The sequence below is a fragment of the Lingula anatina genome, chromosome 7, assembly GCF_051362555.1.
Source record: "Lingula anatina isolate TDL-2025a chromosome 7, LinAna3.0, whole genome shotgun sequence".
NCBI lineage: Eukaryota > Metazoa > Brachiopoda > Lingulata > Lingulida > Lingulidae > Lingula > Lingula anatina.
In genome coordinates this window covers 3,982,501-3,996,596 of record NC_141773.1, presented here as the reverse complement: position 1 = coordinate 3,996,596, position 14,096 = coordinate 3,982,501, and the positions used below count along the sequence as shown (strand labels likewise).

The 14,096-nt window shown below is 38.6% G+C and overlaps 1 protein-coding gene across 1 annotated transcript in view; it reads left to right on the top strand.

Annotated features, from left to right (window-relative positions):
• Positions 1-8,168: 8,168 nt before the first annotated feature.
• LOC147760638 (cell adhesion molecule Dscam2-like) overlaps positions 8,169-14,096 on the top strand; it is a 32,118-nt gene continuing 26,190 nt past the window's right edge. The window contains exon 1 of the mRNA XM_087017096.1: positions 8,169-9,880. Coding sequence (XP_086873222.1) covers positions 9,826-9,880 — 55 coding nt within the window. The 5' untranslated portion in view covers positions 8,169-9,825. The remainder of the gene's footprint in view (positions 9,881-14,096) is intronic.

Sequence of the window (14,096 nt, the reverse complement as noted above, 5' to 3'; positions counted from 1 at the left end):
TTATTTAGAAGGGTTCTTTGCTCTCTCTCTCTCTCTCTCTCTCTCTCTCTCTCTCATTTCTACTCGTGACCATTTGCAGGGGATAAACGAAGATATAGAGCTTCAGTTACGTGTACAAATGATGAATATTATTTTACCTGAAAAATGTGTAAAAATACTTGGCCCATTTGATCTCGTCCGTCCCCCCCCCCCCCATATCAACCTTTTCCCAAGAGCGTGCTTCCGATGTACCCAACCAACTTCAAAATGCCCTCAGATGGAGACAGACCTCGGATACTCCACTCCATTACCGACTGTAGTCCCCGCCGCCTTTCACGCCCCTTGAATACTGCTCTCGTTCTTCCTCCGAGGGTTCGGATCAATATTCCTAGGCATCAAGTGTTCATTTCTGACACGTTCGATACCTCTTAAGCGTTGCCAAGTGCCTTGGCTACGTGTGTTTACATGAGTAAAACGATGTTGACGACGAGTTGTCGTGTATTGACTTCGCGCAAAGTGGAAGAGAGAGGAGTTTGGAGTTGGATTGTGTACTTGTGAGGGAAGAATGAATCAGTGCGTTCTCATTACTGTGCTGGTCCTTTTGTTAGGGCATCGATGCATCGCTCTCTCTTTTTCCTCCTCTCTCTCTCTCTCTCAAACACACACACACACACACACACACACACACAACGACGCTCTCTTTCTCCTCTCCCTCTCTCTCTCGCACGCGCGCGCGTATGCACACACAGTCCTTTTTTATCAAAATATTAGCCGACGCTTTATGGACTATCGCATACCCAAAAAGATCAAGTCAATGTGAAAATTGCCATTAAAAAGTCGTACTTCTCTTTTTGTTTGTTCTCACATTTCTACACCCGGGGATCAATATAATCAAGGACTTTAATTTCCTCGCACATGATTTGCGCTGTTGTTAAAACCCGTGTTCTTTTTTCCTTTTGTTGACAATTTTTTGTCGGAAAGAAAGTACTACTCGCAATCAAATTTCCAACGAAGGGGGGTTTCAAAAGGCGCTTTGTGTTTCACATTTTGTCGATAAGGGTCCAAACTTAAATGACCGCTATAATGTGGTCAGTTGGAGCGTCGACTAGCCTTTTTATCAAAACAGTGACACCAAGGGGCAATAAAAATTTAGTTTATTGTTAGCCATTTCATCAAAAAAAGTCAATTCAACCTACCAAATAAATATTCATTCAGTTAAAAACATAATCAATAAAACAAACATTTAAATAAATAACTAAACATCCAAATACTAATTTTAAAAAGGCACTTTTATTGGTCGTCTAGGCACTTAGGAAATTGCTTGTTGGTAAAGATTAGAAAAGTATCAAGTTCGTCCAATAAAGGAAGTTGGTCAATTTAGTGGGATTTTAAAGACACGATCATAAGGATTACGTGACTATAACGAATAAAAAGTGAGATTTTTTAACGATCTACCTCGCTCCTTTCTGTTATTAACGGCGCTTCAGAATGCGAAATTAAAATGCCTGCGTTGCGTCAACCCCGATGACGTCACCAAGGAAGCAGGTGACACGTCAGATGTGTGATTGTCAGGGATTTTAACAGGTGTCAACCGCAGTCTTGAGGCCCAGTCTTAACGGACGCGTGCCCATTGACATTACGCAAAAATGACCGTAAATAATGCAGGGGACTTCGAGTTCAAAACTGGACGTTGTGTTTAGTTTTGTGTGTGTGGAGAGAGCGCGCTCCCTTTCACTCGAAGGCGCAGACGACTTTTGGTAACAAGGCGTGTTTTCGTTGAATTTCTGAACAAATGCTACTTGGTGAAATTCTTTGAATTTTCTATAAACATTTCTATATTTTCTATTTCTGTGCTTTTAATATCTGTCCTTAATACTTTTTATTTTCTATCTCAGTAAAGTAATATTGATAAGAGAGGAAAAACATCCCCAAAGAGTAAGTATAAAGATAGTAAATCCCCCTAGGAATCAAGCACCAAAGATAGGCCTCCCCTCCCCTCCCCCTCCCCTCCCCGTCTACCACGTTTTGCCCATGAGGACCCTAATGATATTTTAGGTACACAGCCCCGAACGTGTCTTGTGTGTCACCTGCTTGTGACGGCTTTGTCATCAAATAGAAGCTGCGACAACGACACTAGATTTAATCGCGCGTTAAGTCAACAATCTATGGAGTGCTCTTCAATGATCTGTAAATATTGGATTTGTTTGCCGATCAGAATCTTTCAAAGACACGGGCATATGGCGGAGAAATGACTGAGTGTCGCGTAGGACAGATTTCGTACACTAACATAACATACCGTGTATCAGACGAGATGGAATATGCATTGAAAAGGAGGGCTGGGGATTTTAAATGTCAGTTTTAGTCCGTTTTTTACCTTAAAACGTATCACTCTTAATTTAGTCAAAATGATATTAAATGAACAATTTTCTAACTTTAACGCTATTGAATAAATGTTATGAAGTTTAACAACCAAAAATAACTTGTGGTCTAATTTTGTTTGATTTTTTAATTTACTGTGCACTTCTTGCATCGTTAATTTTATTTCTTAATGAAATTACAGATACAAGAAGTGACCTACAACAAAATCATCAAGGCGAACAATTTTCCATTCTTAAATATCATGCAGATCAGTGATATTCCATGATGTTACGAAACCATTAATAAGACCGGCTTTGTTCTCCCGTCCCTCTCGTCGCATTACGTGGAGAGCGCTCGAAATCAGCCTTTTGATAACAAGAGTTGTAGGAACAAACACAGGTGGTTGATATTCCGCACGCGGCACGTGCCGCTCTTTGTCTAACTGTCGTCTGCCTCTGTTTTGAAAGCCCGTTCCTATTTTTAGTATATTTCACAAAGAATTTCCTGTCGGTGAAATTTTAGTCCGTTTCGTATTTGAGTTTAGAAACATTCTTTTTTCATTGGGTTTATTTATACTAAAAAAAGGACAATAAAGTTTTGAATAAATCGTACAAATGTATGTGTATGCTGTATAGGAAGTCAGTTTTCAGCCTGGCATAATTAACAATAATATTCTATGGACTGGATGTTGATGCTCATTTTTAAGAAATATATTATAATACATTCATAAACATTTTCCTGTCATTGACCAAAACAAATTGAATCTTATAATTTCTTTATCATGTGAATGTGAAACTAACATGGTTGAATCCTTCTGGTAAGGAGAAAAGAGTCATCACGGTTTGCTTTCATTTTTGGTGTTTCGTCACCAAAGGTTTTTAGTTAATTTATTTCTCAGGTACAGAATCTCAACACAACTACTGCCCACTATCCTTGAAAAGTGTCATAGGACGATAATATATTACTTCAGTATCTTTAATCATGAAATCAATTATACAAACGACCGACAGAGTTTGCCTGTTTCATTACCTTGGACTGTGTTTCTAATTAAAATTATTGTTTGTTCTTTCTTGCCTCCAAACGTAAATCATATTGGTCCTTTGCAGGATCTATGCTGTTGTATTATGACCAAGGCAAATCCAACAATCTTAACAGAAAACATTTATCGTAATAGTGCATTACCTAAAATAATGTTAGTCCTTCTTACGAAGAAACGATAACATTTAAGGAATCACAATTTGAAAGGTATGTTGCTTCAAAGCTCAGTCTTGGCGAGGCCTTGGTCTTAATTGAGGTGATAAATTCTCCTCGGGGTGAATTATTCTAAATTGTTTCTATAGCAGAAATTATGCGGTGACAATTATAAAGCTGGGGCGTTACAATAGTTCTAACATTGTTTCATTGATTGTTCTTGAGCTTGATAACAGTGATAACAAAATAATTATCAAATGTTCCAATGACACTGTTGCCATGATAAAAATAATTATTTCAAGAATATTATTTTTTAGTCTTAATTTATATGAATATAATTAATCAATTATTTAATTAATTAATTATCAAAGCACCCTCTTACATAAGACCGTATGAAATATTTATATATTCATTTGGTTCACTATTTTTTTGCCAAGTTTGAAATTCTTCACATCTTACAAGATGAAATGATTATCTATTAGGCCTACTTACTCTTTTTTCTTTCTTTAATTTTCCCTTTTTATTGTCACAACTGTACTTAAATAAGTTTAGATTCTCCTCCACCCAAACAATCACAATAAAAATGTAACGTTTCTACCCGCAAAGGGAAAATCAACCTTGAATAATAATATTGCTTGTTGCTTGTTATTCAACATAAAGACCACGATCAAATGAAAAGAACATTTGTCATTTAGCACAAAAGAACATATTTTCTTATACTTTATCTGCAAATGAATTGTGGTAAGGAGGAGGAGGGGACCATTACCTTTTGCTCTATCTATAGTTGGGGTTGATGCACATAAACTCATTCCCACTCACCAAGAAAATCGGTCACATCGTCTGTTTTCACAATTTAGTTATTTGTATTTCTATAGCTGTGCTGGGATCGTGTTTCTTTCTGTGTTGTTTTTAATCTTCAGAATAATTTCATTGGACTTTGTTTTCTCAGGTGATTGGCGCCGCTTGCAAAGACACCACATTTCCTTTTCGGGGCGGTGCTGATAAACATAAAAGGCCAGGAAGCTGGATGGGCTTCAGGCCTTCCAATCGGGACGAGCGCCAAACATCTGCGGCAGACGATCGAAATGTTTATGATTATTACGGCTTAAGTTTTAACACAAGCGCTGAAAAACCGAAACCAAATGACGTGTGACTCTCCTTTATTCGCATTGCACCTGTATTTACCCGTCATTCTCTTTCTTACACCTATATTCATTAATCCTATATCACTTTGATAAATGGCGGTTTCAAGACCACCAATTCGTCATAATTAGACCTTGTATTTTAACTCTGTGGTATAGCTTCTACGCCATAGCTATGGTGAGATGCATTATTTAACCTACTCGAAATAATTTGCGGCGGCGATTTCATTAATTTGAAATGATCTGTGAAAGCTTTTTTATCACGGATCGCTGGTCGCTTAAAATGTCCAATAACGTCCGTGCATTGGGAATCAGGCTGCAGCGGAATTATAATAGGATAATCATGCCGCAAACGATTAGTTCACTTTCAGTTCTGCTTTCTGTCAACGTATGCTCATTTTCATTATATTCTCTTTAATTCAGTTGGCCTTACATAACGAAGGATAGCAGACGCTGTGTTTTTCTAAAGTTTGGTCTCCATTCAGTCATACTGTACGTGTATGATGAAAGAGATTATTGAATATTTCGGGATATCTTTGTGGATATTTAATTTGCTTCAGTTTTTATATGTTCAATTTGATGTCAAAAGAATGCAATTTATAATTTTGATAAGATTGTTCGACAATGAATCTAAATTATCAAGTGAGCAACATCTGCATCATAAATTGTTTAGCATTAATCATACTCTGTCCTTTTCACTTAGAGAAATAAAAAATAATCCACAAGAACCCATGATGTTATTTTGCGAATATGAATAATTTTTAAAAGTTGGTGAAGTCTGGAGGGTAAAAGCACTAAGGTTAACCTTTGTATCAGGGTTCAAGTTATTTCCCCCACAAGGAAATTAATAAAGCGTGTTAGATAGCGGCTTATCTGCCTTTATCAGCACTCATTCAAAACGCACAGCTCGTCTAGTTTTTTTTAATCTAAATGTTGCCCCACAGTGAATGTTTGTGTGTGTGTGTGTGTGTGTGTGTGTGTGTGTGAGAGAGAGAGAGAGAGAGAGAAAGAGAGAGAGAGAGAGAGATATGAAAGAAGAGACATAGAGATGTAAGAATAGAATGACGAATGAAAAGTCAACGGCAATGGCTTTTTGTTTTTATCTCTCTTCGTAACCCCTTTACACGGCCTCAAACACACTTTACTTGTCCTATATGATGTCGTCTTTCTGCAAAGGTAGATAAAGATAAACGAATGTCGATCAATTAGACACAAGTAAATTTATCTCTTTTGTCTGTATAGTGGCGTGAACAAGTGCAAGGTTATTGTTAATATTCAATTGTCTTCGTATACATTACTAGTACACAGGTTAATCCTCGCGACACATCAGAACGTTATCTCTTTCAAATTTAACTTATTTTAGGGACCAGTTGGACCAAGATGGACCAGTCCTAACACAAACCGCTCTCGTGTTGATTATATTAAATTTTTGGTACATATCATAGTTGAGGAATCAAAACATGTAACCGGTTTACATACAATCAGCTTTTTGAGATCAGGAGCCATTTTACGCTGTGAATAAAGTTAGTAGGATATTTCTAGCACGGGCTGCCAAAATAGTATAAACCGACTTAATAAATACCCGAAATCGGTCAAAACAATGTCCACTATGAACGTGGCCTTAGCCATCGTTACATCGGTCACAGGACAATATGACGTAATTAAGAAGCATTGTTTACTATATCTTCTCTCTGTTGTTTCATAACGCTTTGTTCTTTGAGTTAAATATTGTCAAATGTTGTCTGATAAATGTTTGAATTTTTTATGGACAACCTATTTTAATATCAGCATGTTATTTGAAGATGGCTTCCTCTTTGTATCAAAAAAATTTATTCAAAATTTAAAAACAAAATTTAAATTAGTGAATGTTTGAATGATAAACCTGCACTATTTCAAAATGCTGCGTTATCAAAATCAATCGCCAATTTTCCACTCGGAAATATTATGCAATACATTCCTTGCGCCGCCTTAATTAGTGAGAAACTATCAAATATACACTGATTAAGTCAGACAAAACGTGTGCCAGATATTATAAATCTTAATATTCCAATACAGATTTCTTTGTTCTTAAAGTTTGCATTAACTGTATTCATTATTCCGATCACGCTCTTCACCTATCTCTATGATACGATACGATAAACCACCCTGAAAATCAAACGTTTGTGTGGGTGCCATTCGCTAGCTCACCCTGCATATCCACGCGTAGTGGTATGGCGACCTTCGACTTTCAGGGTTGGATTTTATGGTGAAGGATTATGGAATTTACCCTGCGATGATGGGAATTAATACGATGTCGATAATTACATGGGATTATCAAGACGATTTACAGGTGAAATTGTCTAATAATCTGAGGAGAGCACAATTCTATGAAAGCACGATAGATTTAAATTTTTCCACTAGTGGTAATAATGTTCTACGCACCAGCCACGAGACAAAGACCTGATGTACTAAGTGTACGCGAATTTAATATAAGAAAAAACATTTTTCTCAGTGAAATTTAATGACGTGTAACAAAGTCACTCATTTCCATATCATAATACAAGGGGCATTTAAAAACAATTTGTTCCTCGGATTAAGCAAACTTCCTAAGATGGTATGCAAATAAGGTGTACACAACCACTTTGTCGAATTTTCTGGAGTGGGGCCGATTAAATGGACTTATTCAAAGAAACCAGAGCAAATGTGACAGAGAAATCAAACGAAAAGAACAAAACGATAAAAGCAAATGCGTCACAAAAAGAAAACCTGGCCTCTACGAAAGTCTTCTTTCTAAAGGCGTATCACCGCAGGGCAAAACCAAATCGAACAAAATCTTATCAAAATAACAAATCATTTATTACGCACCAGACGCTTGTTTTGGAGATCGATAGTTAATACAGTGTGGGTGCAGTCCTCCGCCTAGCCCTATTCGGGTACTCCCCCCATTCAATATTGCGCCGATGTGATTTCTTTGTTCTTTTTCGGCGTGTGGCTGTGTTTGTTTTACCATGATATACCAAGAACTCTGCACTCTACCTGGTCATGTTCAGTTCTGGTGTAGCTATCCTCCCCTATGTTTATTCGGAAATTTATAAAAGCTTTAACTTTTTTTCTATGGAGAATTTGAATTTGGGAATTAGTTTTTCGGAGATTTTATCACCCTGCGTAGAATATTTACAGCATTGACTAAAAACATCCGCAAACAAAAACATGCAAAGTAAAATATTTATTCGAGCGTTTTCTAAGCACCTATTTATCGCCCCGCCGATTCTATATACGTCAGGTAAATTAAACACCACAAACATAAAAAAAAACGTCTATTACCTTGAATGGCTACTACAACAGAGAACAACACTCGCGTACTCGATCGTTTCCACGGTTACGGTTTCCACGGTTACGGTTCATTCTTTGTTATTCTCATTAGCAAACGGCTGTGAAATACAAATAAAAAATTTGCGCTCTTTCGACCTCCCCCTTTGTGAGCCTCCAGTGCAAGCAGACGACACTTCGCATTGGTAACCTGGAAACTGTCAGCTGGCACGTGCCGCTATAACAAAAGCGCTGTAAGTTGGCTGTAAATGGACGGCCTCCGAACACTTAATCAATGAGAAAATTGACAGCCTCTACTACCAGGTTTACCATGAGACAGAGAGGGGACGCACTTTAGCGGGGAGAGAGGGAGCTAAAACCAAGGGGAAGTCGTCTCACGAGCCACGGACATGACGACACGATGATAATTGACCATTAAGGCTGAGGAGGATTAGATTAAAACGCTCAGGTATTACACGCGTGCAGACTTACCTGGTGAGATTTAAGCGTGGTGGATCAAACAACGGTCGATGACTCGGTGGTGGATTTTACCGTGTAACGTTATCAATAGATTGAAGAAAGAAAAGAAATCTCGACTTTCTTACTCGGAATGACAAAGATTTATAGAGAGATGGATTAATGTTTTCTGTCGAAAGGATGAGATAACGGTATTTTTTCTTCCGTGTTATTTTACTAGCTACTTAAACAGGTCAAAACTGACATTTCCCTCTGCACGTGGTATTCACAGCTTGCACCGGAGGATGAAAGAGAAACAGATACAGATATTGCAATAGTGGAAAGAGAAATCTGACGTGATCGAAAACTGACAGGCATCCAACGGACATTTAATTTCATAGGTGAAGCCTATCACATGCTTCATGATTTTTTAACCTTGGTTAAGGAAGTGAATGTAAGATCATATCGCGAAAGGAAAACTCCGGATCGGATACGAGATACACAGGAGCGCGTGGCGCATGCTGGAGATCGCCAACGCGCAAAAACAGTAGTCGAAAATCGACGGGGGAAGCCGGTCGATTAATTTGACTTCGGTTCTGTTGCGGCTAGTTTTCCATCTCCGAGGACCAATAATTCTGTCTCTGGAGCTCCGAAAATACAGGCAAGGGTTGGCACGGCAAGGCTAGTCGTGCAGCCCCATACTTAATATTTTCTGCTCCAAATTGCCCACCGAAGACCGCTTTGGAAACTTTGTAAATTAATCAGCAGCGGTCGCCCTTGACCGTCCTGCAGTGTACGTCAGGCATACGCCACCGTGCTTTATTTCTGATTGGAAAACGACGAAGGCGACGTGCAATTGAATTATGTGCCTTAAAGTGTTCATGTTGCAAGCGGTTCACATCCATTAATCGCCCTCTGTACCTAAGTCGACGGTCGAAATTAAATTGGGCCCCATGAAATTGAGTTGAATCTTCATTGAAGGACGCTATCAGTCGGATATAACCGTAGATAAGACCCTACGTGATCTGTTAGACGCCTTCTTGGAAATGCCACTGCGTTTCCTCCATAATTGCTCGAGCAGACGACATCCAGTGGCGGCAGATAGCACGTGTTCGTTTCTGACAGCAGACGACCGATGAGAAGAAAAAACGAGTTGCGAAAATATTGAGAGAAATCGACATTTCGCTATCAACAAGGAATAACAACGTTTTGCTTTTTTGAATAAGCCAGTAAATTCAAGTGGGAGACAAAGAACGGGAGAGAGAGAGGAAAACAGGGAAAAAACGACTCAGAATGCACATGTTATCCGTCAGTCGCTGCACGATACTAACAGTCACTTCGGATTAACGACCAAGCTGCGCACGCTCTCGCACACGCCGATACACGCACATGAGAAGACACGACAGCGAGAATGAAAAGAGTGCACGTCTTAACGTTACAGCTGCTGATCTCCATGATTTCACAAGGTAGGTAAACAAAACATCTATATTTAATACCCGTACAACTGGTGCATTCTACATCAGGCTTTTATATATAATATATTATTTTGTATTCTAGGTCTCAGAATCGCAGATTATCTTAAACTAACTTCATTTACACATACAATGACAAGTCAAACTACACAAATTATCAAAAAATACTATTGTGGTACAGGCAGTATAGGCCTACTACCGCTATGTTATCATTGTTTTACCATGATATATATATAGAGAGAGATACGTCAGTTGAAGCATTACGCTTTATATTAATTTTTATATTAATGTTAATGTGGCATCATTGTCTACCTGTGTGTGGCAGAAAATATCGAGTCATTATACTTTGAGTGAATAGATCGAGGTAAACAGACATATGTATATTGGCTTCATTATCGGCCATGATAACTGAACACCCTGAATCCACGTAGAATGCAATATATGATTTTGCGATATTAATACCCTATCTGCTTACCGCCGCCTTTGAAACGGCGAGCTTCAGGGTACTGACAGTGGGCTTTCTGTAAATATGTCTACGGTCACTGTTGTCCCCCCTGTTTTCCAGGGTATAAATGGTGAATCTTTACCAACCGCCCCTGTTGACTCTGTGAATTTCGGGGTACAAACCGAGAACCTTTTCTCACCAACGCACACTCGCTGTCACATAGAATACAGACTACTCGCGGGTAATCCGTACAGAAGTGTTCGAATGTTAACCATGTGTAACGCAGGGTGTTTTGGGTCGAGTTAGAATCATTTATCAGCAGTCTTTATTCAACATGTGATGATTCACACCACTATCTATAAATTTCTCCGCTATTGTAGAGCACGTTGTCAATATATGTCAAGTTATTCTCCAAAATGTCGGTCGGTTGAAAATGCTATACTTCAGCTATAGGCACGTAGTAGCCTTGGTTTGGACATGTACCTTATTTATCCGTGACTTTGTTCGCCTGCACCTCGTGCCCCCCCCCCCCCCCCCCACACACACACACAAACACACACACACACAAACACAGGTTGCGGGCAATGCATGTTTTATTACGAATTGATAGATCACACTAATGTAATAATATAAAACAGAGATATCCAATGTAATATAAAGTAATATGCGTGTAAAGTATGCGAGCTTCACACCGAGTTCAGGTTCTAATATATTGCGTGCCTTATATTAAAATACAAGGGGCAATTCAATGTTGTATCAAGTTCTAAGAGAGGTAGGAAAAATCATATGTAGACAAAGACAGGATGTTTGAATATGACCTTTTTACATCGCTTTACTAAAGAAGAACGGAGATTATTCCCCATTGTTATTTTGTGTAAAAAGAGCAATACTCGCGCTGTGATAACTCCATGCTTTCCTGCGAACCAGCGATGTTTAGAGTTCCTACACTGTAATACAGAAGCTCAGCAACTCGCTCATCATTTCGGGCATTCTAGGCAACATGTCCAGAGCAATTTTAGTAGATCATTGATGGACAAACGTTGTAAAGTGAGAGTTTTCGTTAAGAAACACGCACAATCGTAAGATTTATGACATAATAGACGATATCTGCTTTCTTTCTGGGTCCTGAACCATTACAATAAGAAATTTACCCCCCCCCCTCACTCTCTCTCTCTCTCTCTCTCTCTCTCACGCAAGCACTAACTGTACAAGTGAAGCTGTCAGCTTTTTTTACAATCAATATTTTGCATGGACAACACGTTAAACGTCGCAGTAACCCAAACCGGTGTGCCTTTTTTTCTTTATTCAGATAACAAAACAAACGAACCTTGTTACATAGGGATATATAGATTGTAACACAAAACAACCGAGAACGGCGAATCTTTCCTCCCATTACACGTGCTACGTTTCATGTTTAACCGAGCTTGGTTCAAAACGCCGTTTTTACCACGAACATTAGAGGTTGGATATTTGATGGTTACAGGACTCTACGTACAGAAAGAAAAGCAGTTGGGGGAGGGGGGGGTGCTTTCGCTGTCAGATGTTAGGAACTTATTCAAAGATTGACATAAACTGTAGAGTTCTTTTCGCCCCTTCAAATTCATGTCAAATGATGAATTACATTTGTAACTAGCATTCCAGGGTGTAGTTTAGAGGCCAAATGAGGGTGTATAATCGTTCAAAATATATCAGCCTTTGTCTTGTAGTATCTGACATCTCACGATGATAAGAATTATTTTCCCATCCCGATATGATTAGTTCATGTGTCTATCTTCTCGTATTGAACCATACTCAGAACATAATGTAAACATACACAGTTCGTATTTCAGGTGTGATGAAATACTATACTGTTTACAGTACTCGGAATCATATGAAATGTATGGATGCATGGACCAAAACTGATGCGGGAAGATGAACATTTATGACACAGATATGTTTGCATTCATATAGCCAATGTCTTTGAATATGCATACAGCTAACATGCTTGAATATTCATACTGTCAATATGTTTGTTAAGGTTGTTTAAACTATAGCTTCGTGTCACGCTGACCATCCTCCGGTTCTGTTAAATCAATATTATATAATGAAAACACGACACATGTATTGTAATCAACGTCTAAGGTACACAGTATGTAGTCAGAGTCGAAACTTGACTTATTGTATCTTGTTTAGGTGCGCCCCGCACAGTTGCATTGTTTGAATTGACACCGGTGATCCACCGTAGTTAACAAAGTGAACAGCCCTCAAGCCGGCTCTGAACCGACCACCGAGTACGCACGGGTTGTGTGAACCTAGCTATATGAAACAAGCGTATGGGCATTAAGGCAGTCCTTAACAAACATTTCATCAGCTGTGTGCTTTATTAGGATATAGGCTAATCAGCACATTTTCTTCTAATGTGCAGTTAAACTGTGGCCCCCAGTATATTTTTATCTATTACTTGCTGAAATCGGTCATAATGATAAGAAAAGTGCTTTTCCGCTGTTCGATTATTGTAGGAAAAGTGGCGCAATGGAAACCCATTCTGAGCAATCGAAAATTATCATTTTTTATGAACATGAGATAAATATGATATACAAAACGCACCTGCGAATGATTACCCATGGAGAGTATGTGTTTTCTCACTGGTAGCTAGGGATTTCATCAACAAAAAATGACCTCTTCGCGTTAATATCTTAAACTTATCCTTGATGAGAAGAATAGTTTATTATGATATATTAATCAAGAGTTTTTGGAAATTAATTCTTCTTGCATACGCTTTATGCTTATTGAGAAAAAAAAGGCAGACGGCACAGGTACGCTTTGTGGAGCGGACGTGGCGGATATCAATCACCTTTTTCACGGAAATGACCGCAATTAAGAATAGTTCTAATCATCCGACACACGTGCCAGGCCAATTTTCTCTGCTAAAAACGGAAGGAGGCATCGAAACCATAGTCGTGGGAAGAGATTTTTGGTTTGAAAGAAATACCTGGTACTTTTTTTATGGCTGTATGCCTCCTGAAGGCACGTGGCAGGGCGCACACGCGCTGGCACGCGACATGTCAAAGCACGAGGTTCCCTGCACGCGCTTTGGCGCCGCTGGCTGCATCAATATTTAAAATGAGTATTTTTTGTCATTCGGTTCTCACAGCAAAAGTTGGATGGGAAAAGAAAGGAGATCAAAGGAATTGAAAATTAATATAGTAATGATCTGCCTTGAATAGGTGCTTTCCGTTTGATATCACGTATCATTCTCTCCTATTAAATCATGTTTTATTCACATCTGTCAGTAGTGCACTTTGTGACAGATTTAAGAATCGATATGTATTTTATCTCTTCAAATGAGGGATGGGAAAGAGAAAGAGACAGAAAGAAAGAAAGACACAGAAAGAAAGATAGATCGAGAGAAAGAGATACGTGCACATTTGCTTTGAATCGATAAATCGACACAAATTTGGTGGTCATCCGAGTCTTAGAAAATGCTGGTGAACGCATGTTTACCAGAAAGTGATTGATATAATCAATAGATAAATATTGTCAATTGAGGAATTATACTAGTAAAGTAATCTAATCGCGGCCAAGATAAGATGAAAACTTTCATTAGACAAAATCTCGTTCATTTTTATTAATAAAAATAAAGGGCTCTATCGCAGTCCACAGTGTAATATTCATCTATCCTTCCCTCCGTTGAATATGCACTGGCCGTACAAGAGATGTATTTTCACACTTAGTAGCCGGCAGCTAATGAACCCAGTTTGTTTACAGTGGTGACCGAAATATTTA